The sequence below is a fragment of the Mizuhopecten yessoensis genome, unplaced genomic scaffold, assembly GCF_002113885.1.
Source record: "Mizuhopecten yessoensis strain PY_sf001 unplaced genomic scaffold, ASM211388v2 scaffold6169, whole genome shotgun sequence".
Classification (NCBI taxonomy): Eukaryota; Metazoa; Mollusca; class Bivalvia; order Pectinida; family Pectinidae; genus Mizuhopecten; species Mizuhopecten yessoensis.
In genome coordinates, this window is record NW_018406415.1 from 2,739,000 (window position 1) to 2,756,589 (window position 17,590).

The following is a 17,590-nucleotide window of genomic DNA, read 5'->3' on the forward strand; positions in this document are numbered from 1 at the left end:
TTCTTGTCTGACCTTAGTACAAAAATATATACAAAATGTACTTGCCGGGGGGTTAAGTCAGTGATCAGTGCTGAGCTCTGACTTTAATATGTTAATAAGTTCCTTTCCTGACTACTTATTTGTACGATTTGTAATGCGGGAATTTCAATACTTTTGATACTTGTAAATATCAGGGCCCACTTGTATAAAACATCTCAACTCTTGAGATTTCCTCAAGTCTAAGATGTCCCATAGACAATACATTGCTTGAGATTTTTTTTATACAAGTGGGCCCAGTTGTTTAAAACATTAAATATCGAAATATCAGAAATCACATTTATTTTGAAAAATATAATATTTGAAGTTTTTTTCGGGAAGTAAGAGCTTAACAAAGTACTCTAAATAATTAATTCATGGTGGTTTCATAAGGTGACTCGATGCTATCGTAAAATCACCATTATCAATTAAATTGGAAACTCCTTAAAATTACATGTAATTTGTTTTAAGTTGTCTCTCTTTCGTTGTTTTTAAAAATCAATATTAGGATCAATTCATCCTCATATACAAGGGGTCTTCCCACTCTGATTCTCAATCGCATATGCAATACAAGAACATATCTTAAACGAAAGTGTCATTTCCTTCCTCCTCGTCTTCTGGCTCGTCCTTTGCCTCCACGCTAAAGAGTTCGCTTTGTTTGTAAAGTAAAGAGTAAAGATAATCAACCAATCCACTGATCTGATAGTATTCTGCTTCGGTAAGCAGTTCCCGCCATAAGTTCTCGTTGCTAGGCAAAGTTCCGTCTTTAATTCCGCCGTCTCTCAAATAATTAAGAATGTACCGGAAGTGGGCACCGTCTCTGTCAATGAAGTAACTTCCGTCAGCCTCGGTTCGGAGTTGATGACGTCCGCTAAACATGGCTGCCAACATCGAGCCAGAATCTTTTTTCAGTGTTGCCAATGAGGTCGTGTACTGGACACCACCAATGTCGAGTTTTATCCGGCCTTCTTGTATCTCATTCATCTCTGTGATTCGCTGTAAAATAATATAATCAATATAATGAAAGATACAAAAAACAGCATATAAAGTGAGAAAAGTTGAACGGTTTTCCGGTTTTCGTATGAGTATGAGGCCGTGGTTTGAATCATGTAATGCTACTGAAACAATAGGAGATGTTTAAACAAGAGGTCTAGCAGGGTTGTATCGCTCACCTATTCCTTAACTAGACAGGAAGTTACTTGTTAACGTTGACCATTGCGTTTACCTTAGATTTCTTACTGACCCTAATGTTAAAGATAACCGCAGTAGGTAATCATAATCATTTTTATTTCACATTTCGTTTAAATTGACTTGGGGAACATGAGTAAAATGTCTCTGCCAGTCAAATGGACATCTGTCAGTGATATTGGGGTGGTCATTATAGACAGATGTCTGTGATACATAAGTTGCCACTTGAGACAGGTGTTTGTTATATTGGAGTGGTCATGGCAGACAGGCGTCTGTGAACAGAGGTTGCTATAATAAACAGGTATTTCAGTTTGTGAAATAGGGGTGGTCATTATAGGTAGGTGTTTTTGATACTTTTTTGGCCTTTATAAACATGTGTCTGTGATACAGAATGGCCTTTAAAGACAGGTTTCTGTATACAAAGTGACACATGTATTACCTGTCAGAGCCTTAAGCAATTGCCGTATGCTTACCTCTAACTCCTCATTAAAACGCTTCCTTTCGATATCAAATTTCTCTCTTTCCTTTAGATAATCGGTTTTTCTTCTCTGTTCAAGCTCTTCGAGTTCTTGTAATTTTTGGTCATGTTCGGAAGCTAACTCTATTTTTTTCATATCGTAATCTTTGGCCAGTGCTTGGCATGATGCCAATTCTACGTCCAGCGTCTGTTCTTTTTCCTCAAGTCTCCGTCTTGTGTCGTCAGAGAAGTTTTCGCAATGTGTTATCTCTCTTTCCCTCTGACGAAGTTGAGCGTCTCTTTGGTCAATAAACTCCTTCGCTCTTTGAACGAAGGCACTGAAGTTCATATGCAATCCATCAATTACACTTTTTCCGATGTGATCGATTTGATCATGAATGTCAATTTCCCACGTACTTGTGACGTCATCAAATATGTCCTGTTCGTAAAGTGGCCCTACAGAAGGGTCCTGACTCGGTTCGACTCCTTCGGGAGTCTGCCCCCAAATATCGTCACACCCACAAATCTCCATCGCGATTATCGGGCGAATGAAATCGGAATCAATGTCAAGGCATTTACCAATGGCTTTATCTCGACACGTAAGCGCTCTCCATTCCCCATCCGCATCCGGTTTTCCCCACAAGCGTGTCTTTTTGTCTGGCTCTACACCATACAAGGTACGTGCTTTCCATTCAACATGTCCAACTTTCTCCATTTTACTGAATTTCTCATTGTGGAAATCTTCCGGAGGAGAATTTGACAACATCAGTTTGAAAGCGTTGATGTTGTGTTCAATATCTGGTGATCTGTTATATCCATACACAACCAACTTGATTGGTTTGTGTCCGTCCGCTAGTCCGTACCACTGTATGAGCATGCGCCAAGCGTCTTCGTGTACTACGTCAACGGTATGTGCGTAGTCCCGTCTGGTGATAATTGGTCCTGGATAGGACCTCTGATGATAGTACTTCCGGTTACTCGGCACACCAAGATACCGTTTTAACTGTTCAAGCCATTCTGCTACGATAACGTACCAGAAGTCGCCCTCTTCTGCCCGTTTAAGAAATATTTGTTCCAAAATAGCCCTTTGGGTCATTAAATCGGTACTGCTTGAAACTGGAGGTGGCTGTGAGGTGGCCATTTTAGATTTCTTTTCCCCTGTGTTATTTCTGTAAACTGCCGTACCGCCCTGTGAGGAACTCCCGGCACTGTGGCTACTGCCAAGCCCGTTAGACGTACAGCTAATGGCGCTGGAACTAGCGCTCAGCTGAAGTGAAGATTCAGGCATTCCAAAATTCTGAAAATAGTAAGGGTAATTTGATATACTAACTACAAAATCATGTATCTGTACACGCTCCTACTCTCTCGGTAAACTTTGTTGCTAATGACTCACACTGGCCGTATGGCCTCCTTTGGTTTAAAACTATCTCTTTTATTTCTTGGCAAAACTACAATATCTTTAACATACATACGCAGTGGTCTATTGCATGCCCCAGGCCAGTGGGTTATAGTAATGATGCGCTGAGATCTTGGTAAACCCTGGAAATGTTATTTTTATCTAGAATACACTTAAAACTCGCATGCAGACAGCGTTCGTTAGCACAAAAACATGTTTATTTATATATTCATGCGCGTTCGTAGTCTTATCAAGTATTGCATGTTAAACAAAGATAAGAGGTACAGGGAATCTTTAGATGAGCTAAAACACATGGTGTTATGTCTGCGTCGTCTTCCTGACTGATACGTTTTCTAATTATATCACGAAATCTTAATGATATTACAGAAATATTGCAGGTAAAATAATTCGGTAATCAATATATGTTATCTTTATTTTTAAGTATGGATATTGTAAACATCATTTGCGACTGTCTACCGGAAATTGGCCTTATGCCATGTGCGTTTGTTTACAAAACAAAGAGGATGGCTGACGGTTCAGCCTAGTGTAGAGTATATATATATATATGTAACGGTAGTTTTTCATTCATACAAAGCATTGTCATCTTTTGACGGGTTAACATTTATTTCGCATTTGTTAATTTTTATAGGTAAATAAGAAATATAATTAGAATATATATATATACGAAAACAAATGTTTTAGTTCAGAGAACAATAATCGTACACTGAATTAATACGATGATTTGAACATAAAGGTACATTAATGTACATGTATATATTACATAAAGTATACTGTTCAAGCTGAGAATACTTTTTTTTGCGTCAGAGAGTGCGCAAAACACGTCTGTGTTATGATTCAAGAATAATATCTACAAGTAGTATATGTGTCATTGACCAATCATTAATAGCATTCAACCTAGGTGCCAGCATAATAATATGATGTAATTCTGTCAAGAGATCTCATTGCTAGGGTGCACAAAGTTTAACATAGCGAGATTTTCTTTTATAAAGAATGAATTTCGATAGAGAGAGAAAGAGAAATAAATGTGTTCATAATGTTTAAGAATAATCGTTAAGTTATTTTCCCAAACATTGTTCCAGAGGTACGTCAAGAGGTCGGAAGGTCTTTTGAGTCATATATTTAGGAGCCAAAGAAAGTTATGTAGTGCCCAAACAACTGGTCGGAATTCCGTCTGACATTTGCCAGAAAGCGATGTGGTTTTGAGAGGGCACCTCTTCAAATTACCCACACCCTCAATATTTAAATCAATTAGGTAATGGAAAGCCACCCAGATAGCCAAGAATACTTTTTGGAACAAAAAAAGGATTTACATCAGAAATAACTTCTTTTTATTTCAGTAAAGTTTGTATAAATCTGCAATGCTGAGTGAAGTATACGTATCTATCAACCGATAAATGGAAATTCTATGTCTTAGATTCGATCTTTTCTCCATTCATGTGAAATTAACCTCATCAGTCCGGACAATTTTCTTGTTTGCACAATGGCACCTCGCTAGTACGGACAAGTTCGTTATATGTATATATATATTATATGTATCGTTTTGTATGAAGGTGGAACATCGCTGTTGGAACACTTGTTTGTATCTTAAGCGAAACATTGCTAGTACGGGCACGGGAACTCCTCTAGTACAGTCTGTACAGTGGAAACTCGCTTAAAGTAAGACACTTTTATGTATGAAATGTAGAAAATCGTTTGTTGAAACATTACTAATACGGACGATTTTTTTTCAATGTATAGCGGAATCTCGCTTGTAGTGTATATACATTGACAACTCTCCAGTATGGTCACTTTTGTTTGTATGTATAGTAGAACCTCGCTAGTTTGGACGCTTTTGTTTGTATGTATAGTAGAACCTCGCTAGTTTGGACGCTTTTGTTTGTATGCACGGAGGAAACTCGCCAACACTGGTTTTTGTATCTAAAGTGAAATATTACTAGTACGGACTCTTTTGTTTAAATGTATATAACGGAGCCTTGCTACTACGGACACTTTTGTTAATACAATTTTACGTACACTTTTTAAAATGTATATAGCAGACTCCTGCTAGTACAGACACTTCTGTTTAAATGTATATAACGGAGCCTTGCTAGTACGGACACTTTTGTTAGTACAATTTTACGGACACTTTTTTGAGTGTATATAGCAGACTCCTGCTAGTACAGACACTTCTGTTTAAATGTATATAACGGAGCCTTGCTACTACGGACACTTTTGTTAATACAATTTTACGTACACTTTTTAAAATGTATATAGCAGACTCCTGCTAGTACAGACACTTCTGTTTAAATGTATATAGCGGAGCCTTGCTAGTACAGACACCTCCGTATGTATGTACACCGGAACCTTGCTAGTATGGACTTTTTTGTAACAAGTAGATTTAAAAAGCAACCTCGCTAGTATTGGTGCTTTTGTTTTTATGTACCTCGTTAGTAATTACGCTTTGAAGGCATTTATGTCGCTAAGCTGACCATGCAGTTTTCTTTTGTTTGATATGTGTTTATTTATGGATAAACGTCCTAGTGTGCCGGGAAAAATAAAAATACGATACATGTTTATATAGTAACAACTGTAGTGATATCGATGTAACATGTGTATTCATATAGATATTATTATATGCCTCTACTAACTTATAACTTATCTACACACCTCCACCTGGATCAGCTGATGGATCTTATAAAGCGAACGTGCTTTCGCGTGAGTATACTTGATGCATGTGCAATCAGTGGCGGATCCAGAGACCTATCTGAGGGGGTTTCCAAATTTCCTGGGGGGTTTCCATGTGGGTAAAAAGTGAGGAAAATGGTGAAAATACATGATTTTTAAAGAAAATTCTTAGGGTGGGGGTGGGGGGGGGGGGTTCCTGAAGCCCAAAAAAACCCCCTCTGGATCCGCCACTGTGCAATGTACATGTCTCTATGTATTTATATACAAAGGATTTCCACAAAGCCACTTGCCGTTATATGTTTCCGTAACACGCCGTGTGTGTTGTTTTGCTGAAAGGCGTATAACCCTTTGTTCCTAACGTTTATTGGTATGGACATCATAACTCAGATTGCATAAAAAGTACATATACCTATACCATGAAATGCTGTGGAATTCACATATTACCAAGGTTTTTGTTTGTGAAAAAAATAATGAAAGTTATTTGTGTACGCATTGTTTCCCTATCCTCCAGCTTTTCTCTTATAACACTATTTAGTATAAGGGTTTATTATAGTATTGTGCTTAACGTATTGGTTGAAAACCTCACTTACAAAAAAAGCTAAGTTAAAACAGAAAGTGTTTTGCTCAAATTGTCATCTTACTTCTTCCAAATTGATTTTGAATATTTCGAAATTTTATTATATACAAACTTAACATTAAATCCGTGGTATTTTATCCAATATTGACTTGCAAAATAATGGAAAAGTGTAAGAAGGACTTTAATTTCGATAACCAGTCAAAATGTACCGTAATTTTACATCTGACGTAGATACAATAAGAAACCATAAGCTAACTCAAATATAATTTGTCCCTTAAAAGAATAAAAAAAAAACTAGAAAAAAACGTCGGAATTGGACACATATAAATCTTCTAATCTATCTTATGATTTGCACACGTTTGTAAACGAGCTACGCCAGAAATAACGTTTATTAACTGTAGCAGAAACCAATGTATTAATGAGGATTAATTGGTAATTAAATATCGACTTGTGTAGTATTTTAGATCGAACGTTTAATACACAAACAAACAGAAGAAACTTACCTTATTTCAGAACTAAACAAAGAGTCAGCTGATGCGCAGGTCTATGAAATATCTGAAGTTTCAGTCTTAAAATAGCATTATATATACCTGTACTATCTGTTGTTGATGCACGTGATGTAAACACACGTGCAAACCCAGTCACGTGGTTGATATAGCTAAGTTTTACCTCAAAGCTTCAATGGATGCGTTGGTATATAGTGCGTAGTAAGTCTGTGTATCGAAAGCTGACATTTCTTGGCACGGAGCCTTCGTACAGGCTCCGACCCAACACACATTACGTTATAATTTACTTTAAATAACGGATCTTGCGGCTGATGATGGGGGAAAGAGGGGGTAGGAGAGGGAGGGGCTTATCATGGGCGTGGTTTATTTTGATCGTATCTATAGGGGTGCTAAAGGGATACTGTATATCTCACATTCGTTGGAACCAAGGTATATACAGAGATAATATTGTTTGGGGCACTAGTGGGGTTTTATTAACGGAAAACGATCGTTCATGACAGGCTGAGAGATCAACCAGGAAAGAGGTCGATAACTAAGAAAGGGATATTATTATTAGAGTAATAGAAAATCAACGAAATCACGGGCAGATCTAGAGATCAAGGAAACAATGGAATGGTCGACTAGAGTGAGGCTGAAAACCGGAAGAGGAGGAGTACCAGGGGATTCCAGGAGGAAGTAGAGGGTGAGGGAGGGGAAGGGTGAAAGGGTAGAGACAGGGATTGGATATATGGTGGGTCAAGACACACACAAATCAGAGTACTGACAGACAGTGAAAAAAGGTACAGAGAACTAAATGGACATATGTAACCAGGGGATGACTAGAGAACAGTACCAAGTACAGGGCAGAGAAACAAGGCCAGGGTAGAGAGCTTGATCGAAAAGGGCAGAGAATCAGGGAATGGGTAGGGAACCAAAGATTGGACAGAGAACAGAGTAAGGGAACTAGGAAAGGATTAAAAAACAGAGAAGATGTAGGTTGGTTTGGTTTTTTTTGTTTAACGTCCTATTAACAGCCAAGGACAATCAAGGGTGTGCCTCCATGTGCTTTGTGTAAACGTGCATGTGTGTATATGTGCATGAGACACGGTATGTTGGCGCTTGCCTTTTGTTGATAGCGCGGATCTGATGCCGACTTTATTGTGCTATCTCACTAAAATACCATGCGAAGGCACCCTGTAACATTCCATAACATTCCGCCAGGTGACATTATACTGACAACGGGTGAACTAGTTGTTGGCATAACTCATAATGCTGAACATTTAGCAGGGGATAACAAAAATACCATTTTTAATGACTTTGGTATGTCCCCGCCTGGGGACAGAACCGAAGTAGCAAAGCAACAAGGAAGGGTAGAGATTCAGAGAGGGGGAGATAACCATGACAGTGGTATAGTACTGGGGAGGGGCAGTAAAAACAGAAAGGAACAGAGAGACAGAGAAAGGGCAGAACACTATGTTTTACATATGCACAGCAGCTGACCCGGAAAGGGAAGAAGGGGAAGAAAGGGAAAAGGCACATAGACAAAAAAGGTAGTACGAATGGAAACATGTTGCGACACCAAGCCAGGGACGTGGCAAGAAACAAGAAAGGGGTATAAAACTACCACGGGGCAGATAAACATGGCATATAGTGCTAAGAAACGGGCAGTTAAATAGAAAGAAGTAGAACGCAAGGAATGTGCAGGATGCAAGGCAGGGCTGACAACCAGAGAGGAGCAGACCACCGTCCTCAAATTACCCTGTCGAAAGCACGTCAAATCCCAAACAAACAAAGGGTAGACCATATCAGAAACAGATATATTTATTGAAGGTTCATATAATAGCTAGAAACGGAACGGGGCACTATGAAAGGATAGGTAGCAGAAAAATGGGTGATTTAATAAGGAGGGAAAATAAATGGATAAGTACCGAATGTCAGAGAAATTATAGAGCGCAAGTAGAGTAGATATTTGAGGAGAAAGAGTGATTTCATACATAAATCTACCAGATTACAATAACGATGTATATGTATTTGAGATAACTCTGACCGGTTATCAACTCTGCCAGTACATTAAGTCCTACGGGCAATAATCTGACACTAATGGCTAAAACAGGAGGGGAACTGTGTGGTGGGGGTGTGGGATTGGGAGCGATGACCTACCTACCGGAATGGGATATAGTCAACCCGCGGAGTTTTAGATCAAAATCAGTAGATACACACTTTTGATTTCTTTTCTGAAAACTTTTTACTAGAAGCAAACTGTTTCACCGAACACGGTAGAGCAAACAGAAACATTACCAAGTAACAGGTCAATCGTTACAATACTGAAGCTTCAACTGTTTCATTTGTCGTTTTTTCTCCGGAAATCGTCTTAATGATGTAGATGTAAAGACGAAATCTTTATCGCTGTTTATACTCCTTTTCCCAGCAAATTTCTTTTTTTCTTAAGTTTAAATTTCTGCGGAATTCTTTGCTTTCAGAACAAATAAAATGTTTTATTACCATACTGTGACTACTTAATAATAATAATAATAATATACAGCATTTAAAAAGCGCCCTATGTATCTAGCTAACCTAAGCCACTCTTAAGCGCTTTACAGTACATAGATATTCCGTCTTTGCGTATTGCAGAATTATCTTCTCTTGGGAGCAGGTATTGATTGTTACGTCATTGGTTTGTGTGAGAAAATTACGTCGTTTTCTCAAAAATTGATGACGTTACTCTCACAAACAAGTGACGTACCAATCAATACCTGCTCCCAAGTGAAGATAACTCTGCAATACGCAAAGACGGAATACAATTTTCTTTTATCAATCAATCTACAGTAATCAATACAATTCGAGGAATTCACAGGAGCTGCCTAATTATCAGGCGCTAACTTCTAGTCATACGCCACCAGGCTAATATCTCCCTATGTATGTATGCCTGCGTGTATGCTTGAGATGTATTGTGTTCTGTTTGTAGTGGGACCGTGTTTCCAATGGTATCATTTATAGTGCCACCTCACTTGCATGCAACAGCACAGATAATGCAACATCCACGCCAGACCATTTTATACTCCACCTGGGTTGTTGGAGTTGTGTGGGCAGGAGAAAAAACACTTTCTCTGAATATTCCATGCGTGCGACGACTTCCGGGATCGAACCCCGGCCGCCTGCGTGGAAGTCCAGAGTGTTAACCACTCGACTAATCCGCCCATTATGGAAAAAAATAAAACAAAAAAACACAAACAAAATTAGTTGTTTGTTTCAGTTTTGCCAAAAGTCTTGGCATTTAGTCGTTTACAGAGAACGAAGTCTAGATAGAGATTAACAACTGTCCTGACCAGTAATCTCAAACATCACCACTAGCATAAAAAAGTATCAGTCAGCACACGTGAATCGATGAAATATTTTTTCTTAAGGATCCCTGTCCCACAGTATATATTGAGTAACCTCTCCTAACTTCCGTTTCGATATACATTTGTATCTCTACAACATTTCGACCAGAATACTTTCGTTGATCAGGTAGCTCAATCGGTTAAAGCGATAGTATATTTGAACAATCTTAAGTCCAGTGTTCGAATCTCCGTCTAACCAACTGATGTTTTACAATCAGAGCACTGCTGTTGATTATATTTTGTTTATGCCATGCATCTGTATTATGTTTCATAGAAGTCCCACAAGGTATGGTTTTCTTTTCAGAAATGATTTATCAAACCCATAGTCGTGCCTGAAATAACAGTTTTCAATATTTAGTTATAAATTTTGGTAGTGGTGCGGGAATCTTTAAGCTCCTCCTTTATGAATGAAATGGCAATCTCTCTAATATTACGAATGTATGAGCTCCAAACGCTCGCCCTGTGGTGAATCTCATCTTGTTCGACGCCAAGCTTGATTAAGACTGGCTTCTTTTATTGCGGGAAACCTGCTGTCAATAACGACACATGCTACACAGTGTTATCGCTGATTGTAAAATAATTAACTTTCTTAGACCAACGCTTCCGAATTAGTAAAGAAGAAAAGAATGTTTATCATAACTGTAGCGGGACTGAACCAGATTATCAGGTCCCTGTGAACCAGGTAACCGTCGTCGACCAAGTAATTCAATTGGTTAGAAAGCCGTCTAGAGTTCGGAGGTTCTGGGTTCAAATCCCGGTCTGGACCCTTTGCATTTTCCCTCTCCTCTAAGTGTTGACGTGACGAACCCTTGTTTCAAGTAATGCCATAAGTATAATACAATGTAGCACGTGTTAGCCGCAGTGAGTGGTGAATGAAATATATGTGATATGAATAAGAATGTAAGTTTATATGATTGACTGATAATTATTTTATCTCGATAGCACCTGTCTAGATTTCATAATTACGAACATATATTAGGTCTATATAACTGATACATTGTTATGAAACCTATCTAATATTGTTCTTTTAATTTTTCATTTTAACAATGGAAGCTATGGGTACAGATGGATCCTTATTGGATTTATCTGATATCTAACGAGAGGAGGAGGGGAGGTGGGAAGTCCCGTTCAAGGCCAAACCACATCTACCCCGAATGACGGCCAAATTTGCAATGAGTGTGGTATTAAAACACAGAAGAAAAATTTCAAACGGCACATGCTGTTGCGTGTCACCAACAGAAAATGCATCAAGTGTTCGTTAGGCAGCAAAGATGAATGTGCCTTACAATAATTACACATGCATTCCCATACGGATGCACTCAACATGTGCAATCATTGCGGGAAAACGTTTCCACGTAAATCCTCAGTTGTAGAGCACATCAAATCAGTGCATGAAGAGCAGGGAAAGTCCTTTGAGTGCAGTGTTAACCTTTGTAATAAAAGGTTCAAAGATTGGTACACTTGCAGAGCCATCTCAATACGTATTCTAATCGAAAACAACACAAATGTAGATGTCTTAGGAGGTTCACTTCACATGCTGCTCTGTCGAAACACGAACAAAATTGCGATGACCTTAAAAAAACATCAATGCCAAACACGTTCAGTTCAAACACCACCCTACAAGACGATGTTGCACGTGCACATGGTGGAAAACGATTCGCGTGCGTGTGCGGAAATGTCTATAAGTGGCGTCCAAATATGTGCATGCATCAGAGGTCTTCCCCAGAGGTATTGTCGAAAAAGAAGTAAGGGCATGGAAGGGTGAATTGTCTAAACACCAATTTACCGTATTTATTCTTCAATAAGCCCAAGACACAGCAAGTTAACTCAAAATCAGGGGCGGGATTGTTACAGGACAATAGTATAATTGTGTGCTGGCATTTCTTCAGAACTATAATGGACATTCCCGAACTTTTCAGACCACTAGAAACTTACCTTTAAAAAGACAATAACCAACACGCCAAAATTGCATGGTTTCCGGAAAGCGCATTTTTGATGAATTTGCTCAAGAAAATAAATCAATTACATCCAGGAACAAAAGAAAACAAATGTTGTTCAGTGGAAGCATCTTGTTCAAAAAACAAGTTCGCTAAAGTTCCTGTATGTTTCTAGTTGGCCACTTTCCTTCAAATTATCAATTACTTGTGGTTAATTATGACAGCATTGGGGTCATCAGTTGGAATATCACTGAGTTCTAGTAATGTTTGGTTTTCAAAATGAAATTCTCGCTGGCGAACGGTACATTGATTGCTTTGCTGTTCACTCAGTGGTAACACTTCTGGAGAATTTTCCTTCGTTCTTTTTTGTTTTGTATGTGGTGTATTTTCACTTTGTGCTACTGCCACAATAATACCCCCATTTCTTGCTTGTAGTGACTTCTGTTCCCTCTTTAATTGACAAGGCACGAGTCCCTCGTTTTTTGTTTTTTGTTTATATCCAAAACGCCCAGTATTGGTGTTTAATGTCAACTCCTGGTACAAAACAACGTCAGTATCGTGTTTTTTAGACAAATGGTCTAAATTATCCTGATGGTAAGTATATTCTTCACGGCAGTGGGTACAACTACATGTTTACGCCGAATGCACTGCCAACTCAATTTTGGGAAGTCTCAGATCTAGAAAAATTAAGAAAATCAATTTTAAACATTCTATTTGTTCCTATGTGATGCTGTGGGACCGAGAAAATATCCTAACATTTGTTAAACTATTGATTTTCATTTAGTTAAAATATGATTGTTTGACCGTAATCCGTATCATTCCAGTTTGTAAATGAACGTTATCCGTATCATACAGGGTCGTAATCCGTATCAGCATACATACCAACTACATATTTTGATAAAAAATATCGCTAAAACTTGTGTTTAGTTCAGACTATTCAATGTTGTTTTGTTGATCGGCCATTGGCCAAGACATGTGTTGTGTAAAAGAAATTTAATTAAAAAATTATTATATTCAAATCTCCACAAAGTTGTATGCAAATTGATGTCCGTATACACATATGATTGTTCATTCAAAACCAATTGCAACTCAATCTAAAAATTCAAATATTGATATACCACCTTAAGACATACCTATAGCATATAGACTGAGTTACAATGGCATGTTTTCAGTATTTATACATGTACAAGAAAACGGCTAAATACCTCTCACGTTCTGCCGTCATGGGAGCATTTTGCTCTGCCGTAAGCCGTATTTGGCGCATAACTAACGTTTTGCTCCGACGTAATCCAAACAGCGAGTGTTACTCTGACTCTTACTCTGTGGAGCTATTTTAGACTTTAATCGAAGCTTCAGTTGACAATAAAACAACAAGTGAAATAGTGCTAATGTAGTGTAATTACCCATTACACATTTATCAACAAATGATGTTCGTGTTATTATGTTGCCAATCTATGACATCTAGGCCACTTCTCCTTTATTTTTACCTTAATTTGTTTTATCTCAATGGTTAATTTTATTTGTTAATTATCTATTCATTTATTTCAGGCTCATATTTTTTTCTCCAAACAGGATATTGTCAGTTGTTTTGAACTTTATGTACAATTATACACATAACGTTAGCAAACAATGGGACATGTTAGTTAAAAGGTCATATCGCCCTCACACTTGATGAATTTATTTTCGTAGACCAGTGTAGGAAAGATAATCTTATATGCTTTACAATGGTATTTAGTAAAAAAAAAAAAAAAAAAAACAACACACCACTTACCCTCTTGCACCCCTCCCTTTTATTACCTTTGATGCATTAACAGTTAATGCCGTCCAATCGCCGCTAAATGAATGTAAGGAGACGGAATTATGATAATAACAAAAAGTATTACTAGAGTAGATGACAGTAACACTGATGTTCCGATTATTGAGTCAAAAACTGACAAACAAATTAGTTCAATTAGATTACTTTCAACTGAAATACGCGATGTTCTACAGATATTGAAGCTCGGCAAGGCCTCGGATGGGGATTGAATCAGCCACCATATGCAAAGAAATACTGTTCACACTGTTTGTACTCCGCTCGAAATAATATTTAATATGTCCTTATCAACAGGGATTTATCCAAATAAATGGAAATTAGCTAATATCATGCCATTGTTTAAAAAGGATGACAGACATTCTCCTTCGAATTATAGACCAATTTCCTTGCTGTCAACTGTTGGTAAAGTTTTTGAAAAAGTGTTTTTTAAACATTTGTACAACTACTTTATAGAAAATTCTTTGTTTTACAAATATCAGATATCACCAAATTTGTATTGCACTTGAAGAAAAAAAACATACGTGTGTTGTATTCTGTGACATATCCAAAGCTTTTGATAGGGTTTGGCATAGAGGTCTTGTAGTGAAGTTAAAATCGTACGGGATTTCAGGTGAATTGCTTATGTGGTTAGAAAATTATTTGTCTCGGAGACACCAAAAGGTATTTTTAAACAGTTCATGTTCTTCTGTAGGTCGAATTGAGGCAGGGGTTCCGCAAGGATCTATTCTTGGCCCACTTTTATTTCTTATATTTATTAATGACATAGCATCAACGTCTCGTCTGTCTTCGTCTTGTCTAGAAATTCAAGAAACTTTAAATAGAGACCTAGAGATCTTAAATACTTGGTCAAAAACCTGGTTGGTTAATTTTAATCCTGAAAAAATAGATGTATTGTTCATTTCGAATTCAATCGATATCGAAGAAGACTTAGATTTAGAATTTGATGGGAAAGTCTTAAACTTTACATATCATAAACATATCTGTCTTCGTCTTGTCTAGAAATTCAAGAAACTTTAAATAGAGACCTAGAGATCTTAAATACTNTAATGTCTTACGGAAACTGAAACTCTTATTAAGTAGGGATGCTCTTTTAATAATTTACAAGACTTTTATTTTACCTGTTTTAGAATATGCTTGTGAGTTGTGGGACGGTTGCACTGTTTTTGAATCTGAAAAGTTAGAAAAAGCCCAACGTGAAGCTGCTCGCATTATATTAGGACTTCCTTCATATACTCCTATTAATACTTTATATTACGAAACTAGTCTTGAAACTTTATCTAATCGCAGAAAACGGAGGAAACTGCAACTATTGTATAAGATGCATAATAAATTAACTCCTGATTACTTAAATCATCTTTTGCCGCCTTTATCTGGAGAAAATAATCGTTACGCTTTACGCTTTAACAATTCCACCTTTCAGATTATCTCTTACTTACTCTTCTTTTCTATCTTCTACTCTTCACTATTGGAATAACTTAGAAAATTCGGTTCGGTCCCTACCCTCTATTAATTTATTCAAATCCTGTTTAACATCAAATATTCAGTCAAGTCCACCTATATTTACTTTAAAATCGGAAATCGTAAACTTAATATTTTGCATACTAAGCTCCGACACCAGTGCAGTTCCCTTAATTATGACCTTTTTAGAGTTAACCTTGTTGAGAGTGCATCTTGTAATTGTGGTCATCCTTGTGAGAATGTCTTTCACTATTTTATGGAATGTCACCTTTTTACAAGCGTAAGACGAAATTTTGGTTCAAAATTTGATTAATTTGAATGTTGCGTTAAATTTAGAAAATCTTTTGTTTGGCAATTCACAATTTTCCGCGGACCTTAACTCAAACATGTTTTAGATCTGTGCCAAACTTTATCAAATCCAGCAAGAGATTTTGAGTTCAAATTGTAATAACAATTGTATATATTTAATGTCATTTAAAATGTATATTGGGAGAAGGCGTTGAAAAGTTGTTATAACTTGTGCCTAATCCTTTGTCTATTTTTGGCAATAATTAATTATGTTTAAACTAATTGTAATAATTACGTATATACATGATCTATGTTACTTGTTTTCGAATCCTTGTATTATCTGTATATATTAATTTATCATACTGACAATATAAAGTTAATTAAACTAATTGTTGTTTAAAATTTGAAGTGAATACTAGTGTAGGTTTGAATGAACCCCACTATGAAACAAAAATGGCATTTTTTTCGACGGTGTCAGTTCAAATAAATGTATATAGGCCTAACTCGATTAATACTGGTCGACGACATTAATTTTGTTCGGAGATCAACGTATAGGCAAAAGAATATAGAATCTAATCGAATTTTAAGAATTTAGATAAAGACCTATAGACATCATAAAATAAGACTGACCAGATGACAATTATTATTTCCTTTATTTCCTCCAAAAACGAAGAGTTACAGAAATAACGAACAAAACACTATTGAAAAGAGAAGAAAATGCATTCACAATCATGGTCACACCCTGACATAGTGACTCACACATGCACATGGACAGACACACACATAAGAGAATAATAATAGTACACGCATCATACCATAAAGTACTATAAACACAACACAATGATATAATAGGTACTATTACAGTCATTATACGGTGATAATTATGATGATAGACAGTATAACACTAATCATATATTACATCACACATTGATATAATAGACATATTTACACTCCTCAGACTACATTATCATATAATAGTATAGACAGTAATCCACTTCTCGTACTAAGCAATCATACAACATTGTAATAAACAGTATTACAAGCATCACACTATAAATTATACAGCATTATTATAGACAGTATTACTGTTACATAAGTCTTACAATACAATCATACATTGAGTAGAACCCGTTGCACGAAGTCATACAACATAGTCATACAGTGGTGTGAAATACACAACATACAATATAATAATTAACTTGAAGAAACAGCGCAACCATACAATGATTTCAGTTGTAGTAATACATCTCACAAGATTAATTCATACAATACAAACAATATTATGAATGGTAGTAAGTTGCACTAATCAACAGGAAAGACGTAGGAAATGCTTGCCTACTAATATGAATACAAAAATATATGTATTTCATGTATTCATCTTGCTGAAGCGTGAGGTACACACAAGTAAATTAGTGATCATATTACTCAGTATACAACATTCAAATATCTAAGGATAAATTACATAATGCCACTGTATTGAAGAATTTTAGTAATAATAACAATGGATTTTATTCTAAAGTCCTCCAGTTCATATGGAGATAAGTCATAATTGAAAATACCACCAAGAAGAACATGAAGTAGATGGTAATTAGACATTACATTAAGATTAAACACAAAATCTATATCTTTTACAGTACTGAGTACACACCAGAGCTGGTCACGTAATAGCTCTGTGTGTGAGCATTCGAGTACACTATGCATAATAGTATCTTTGTACATAGATCCACAGTAATGACACAAATATATATTTTCATTATCGCGCATTTCAACACAAAGTTTAACAATTTTCTTAAAACATGGACTGTATTGTGGAAAGCGTAAAGCAAGTTTCCATATAGCATACGGTTGTATCTTATTATGTAAAAGAGTGAAGCGAGAGAAGTCCCTATCAGCGTTCATTCTTTCACATAA

The 17,590-nt window shown here is 36.7% G+C and overlaps 1 protein-coding gene across 1 annotated transcript; it reads right to left on the reverse strand.

Annotated features, from left to right (window-relative positions):
- Positions 1–503: 503 nt before the first annotated feature.
- Positions 504–7,085, reverse strand: LOC110451738. The gene is made up of 3 exons (XM_021499904.1): positions 6,822–7,085; positions 1,677–2,957; positions 504–1,011 (listed from the first exon to the last, which is right to left on the reverse strand). Exons 2-3 carry the CDS (start codon positions 2,946–2,948, stop codon positions 598–600), a joined length of 1,686 nt encoding a protein of 561 aa, XP_021355579.1. The 5' UTR covers positions 2,949–2,957; positions 6,822–7,085; the 3' UTR covers positions 504–597.
- Positions 7,086–17,590: the final 10,505 nt, after the last annotated feature.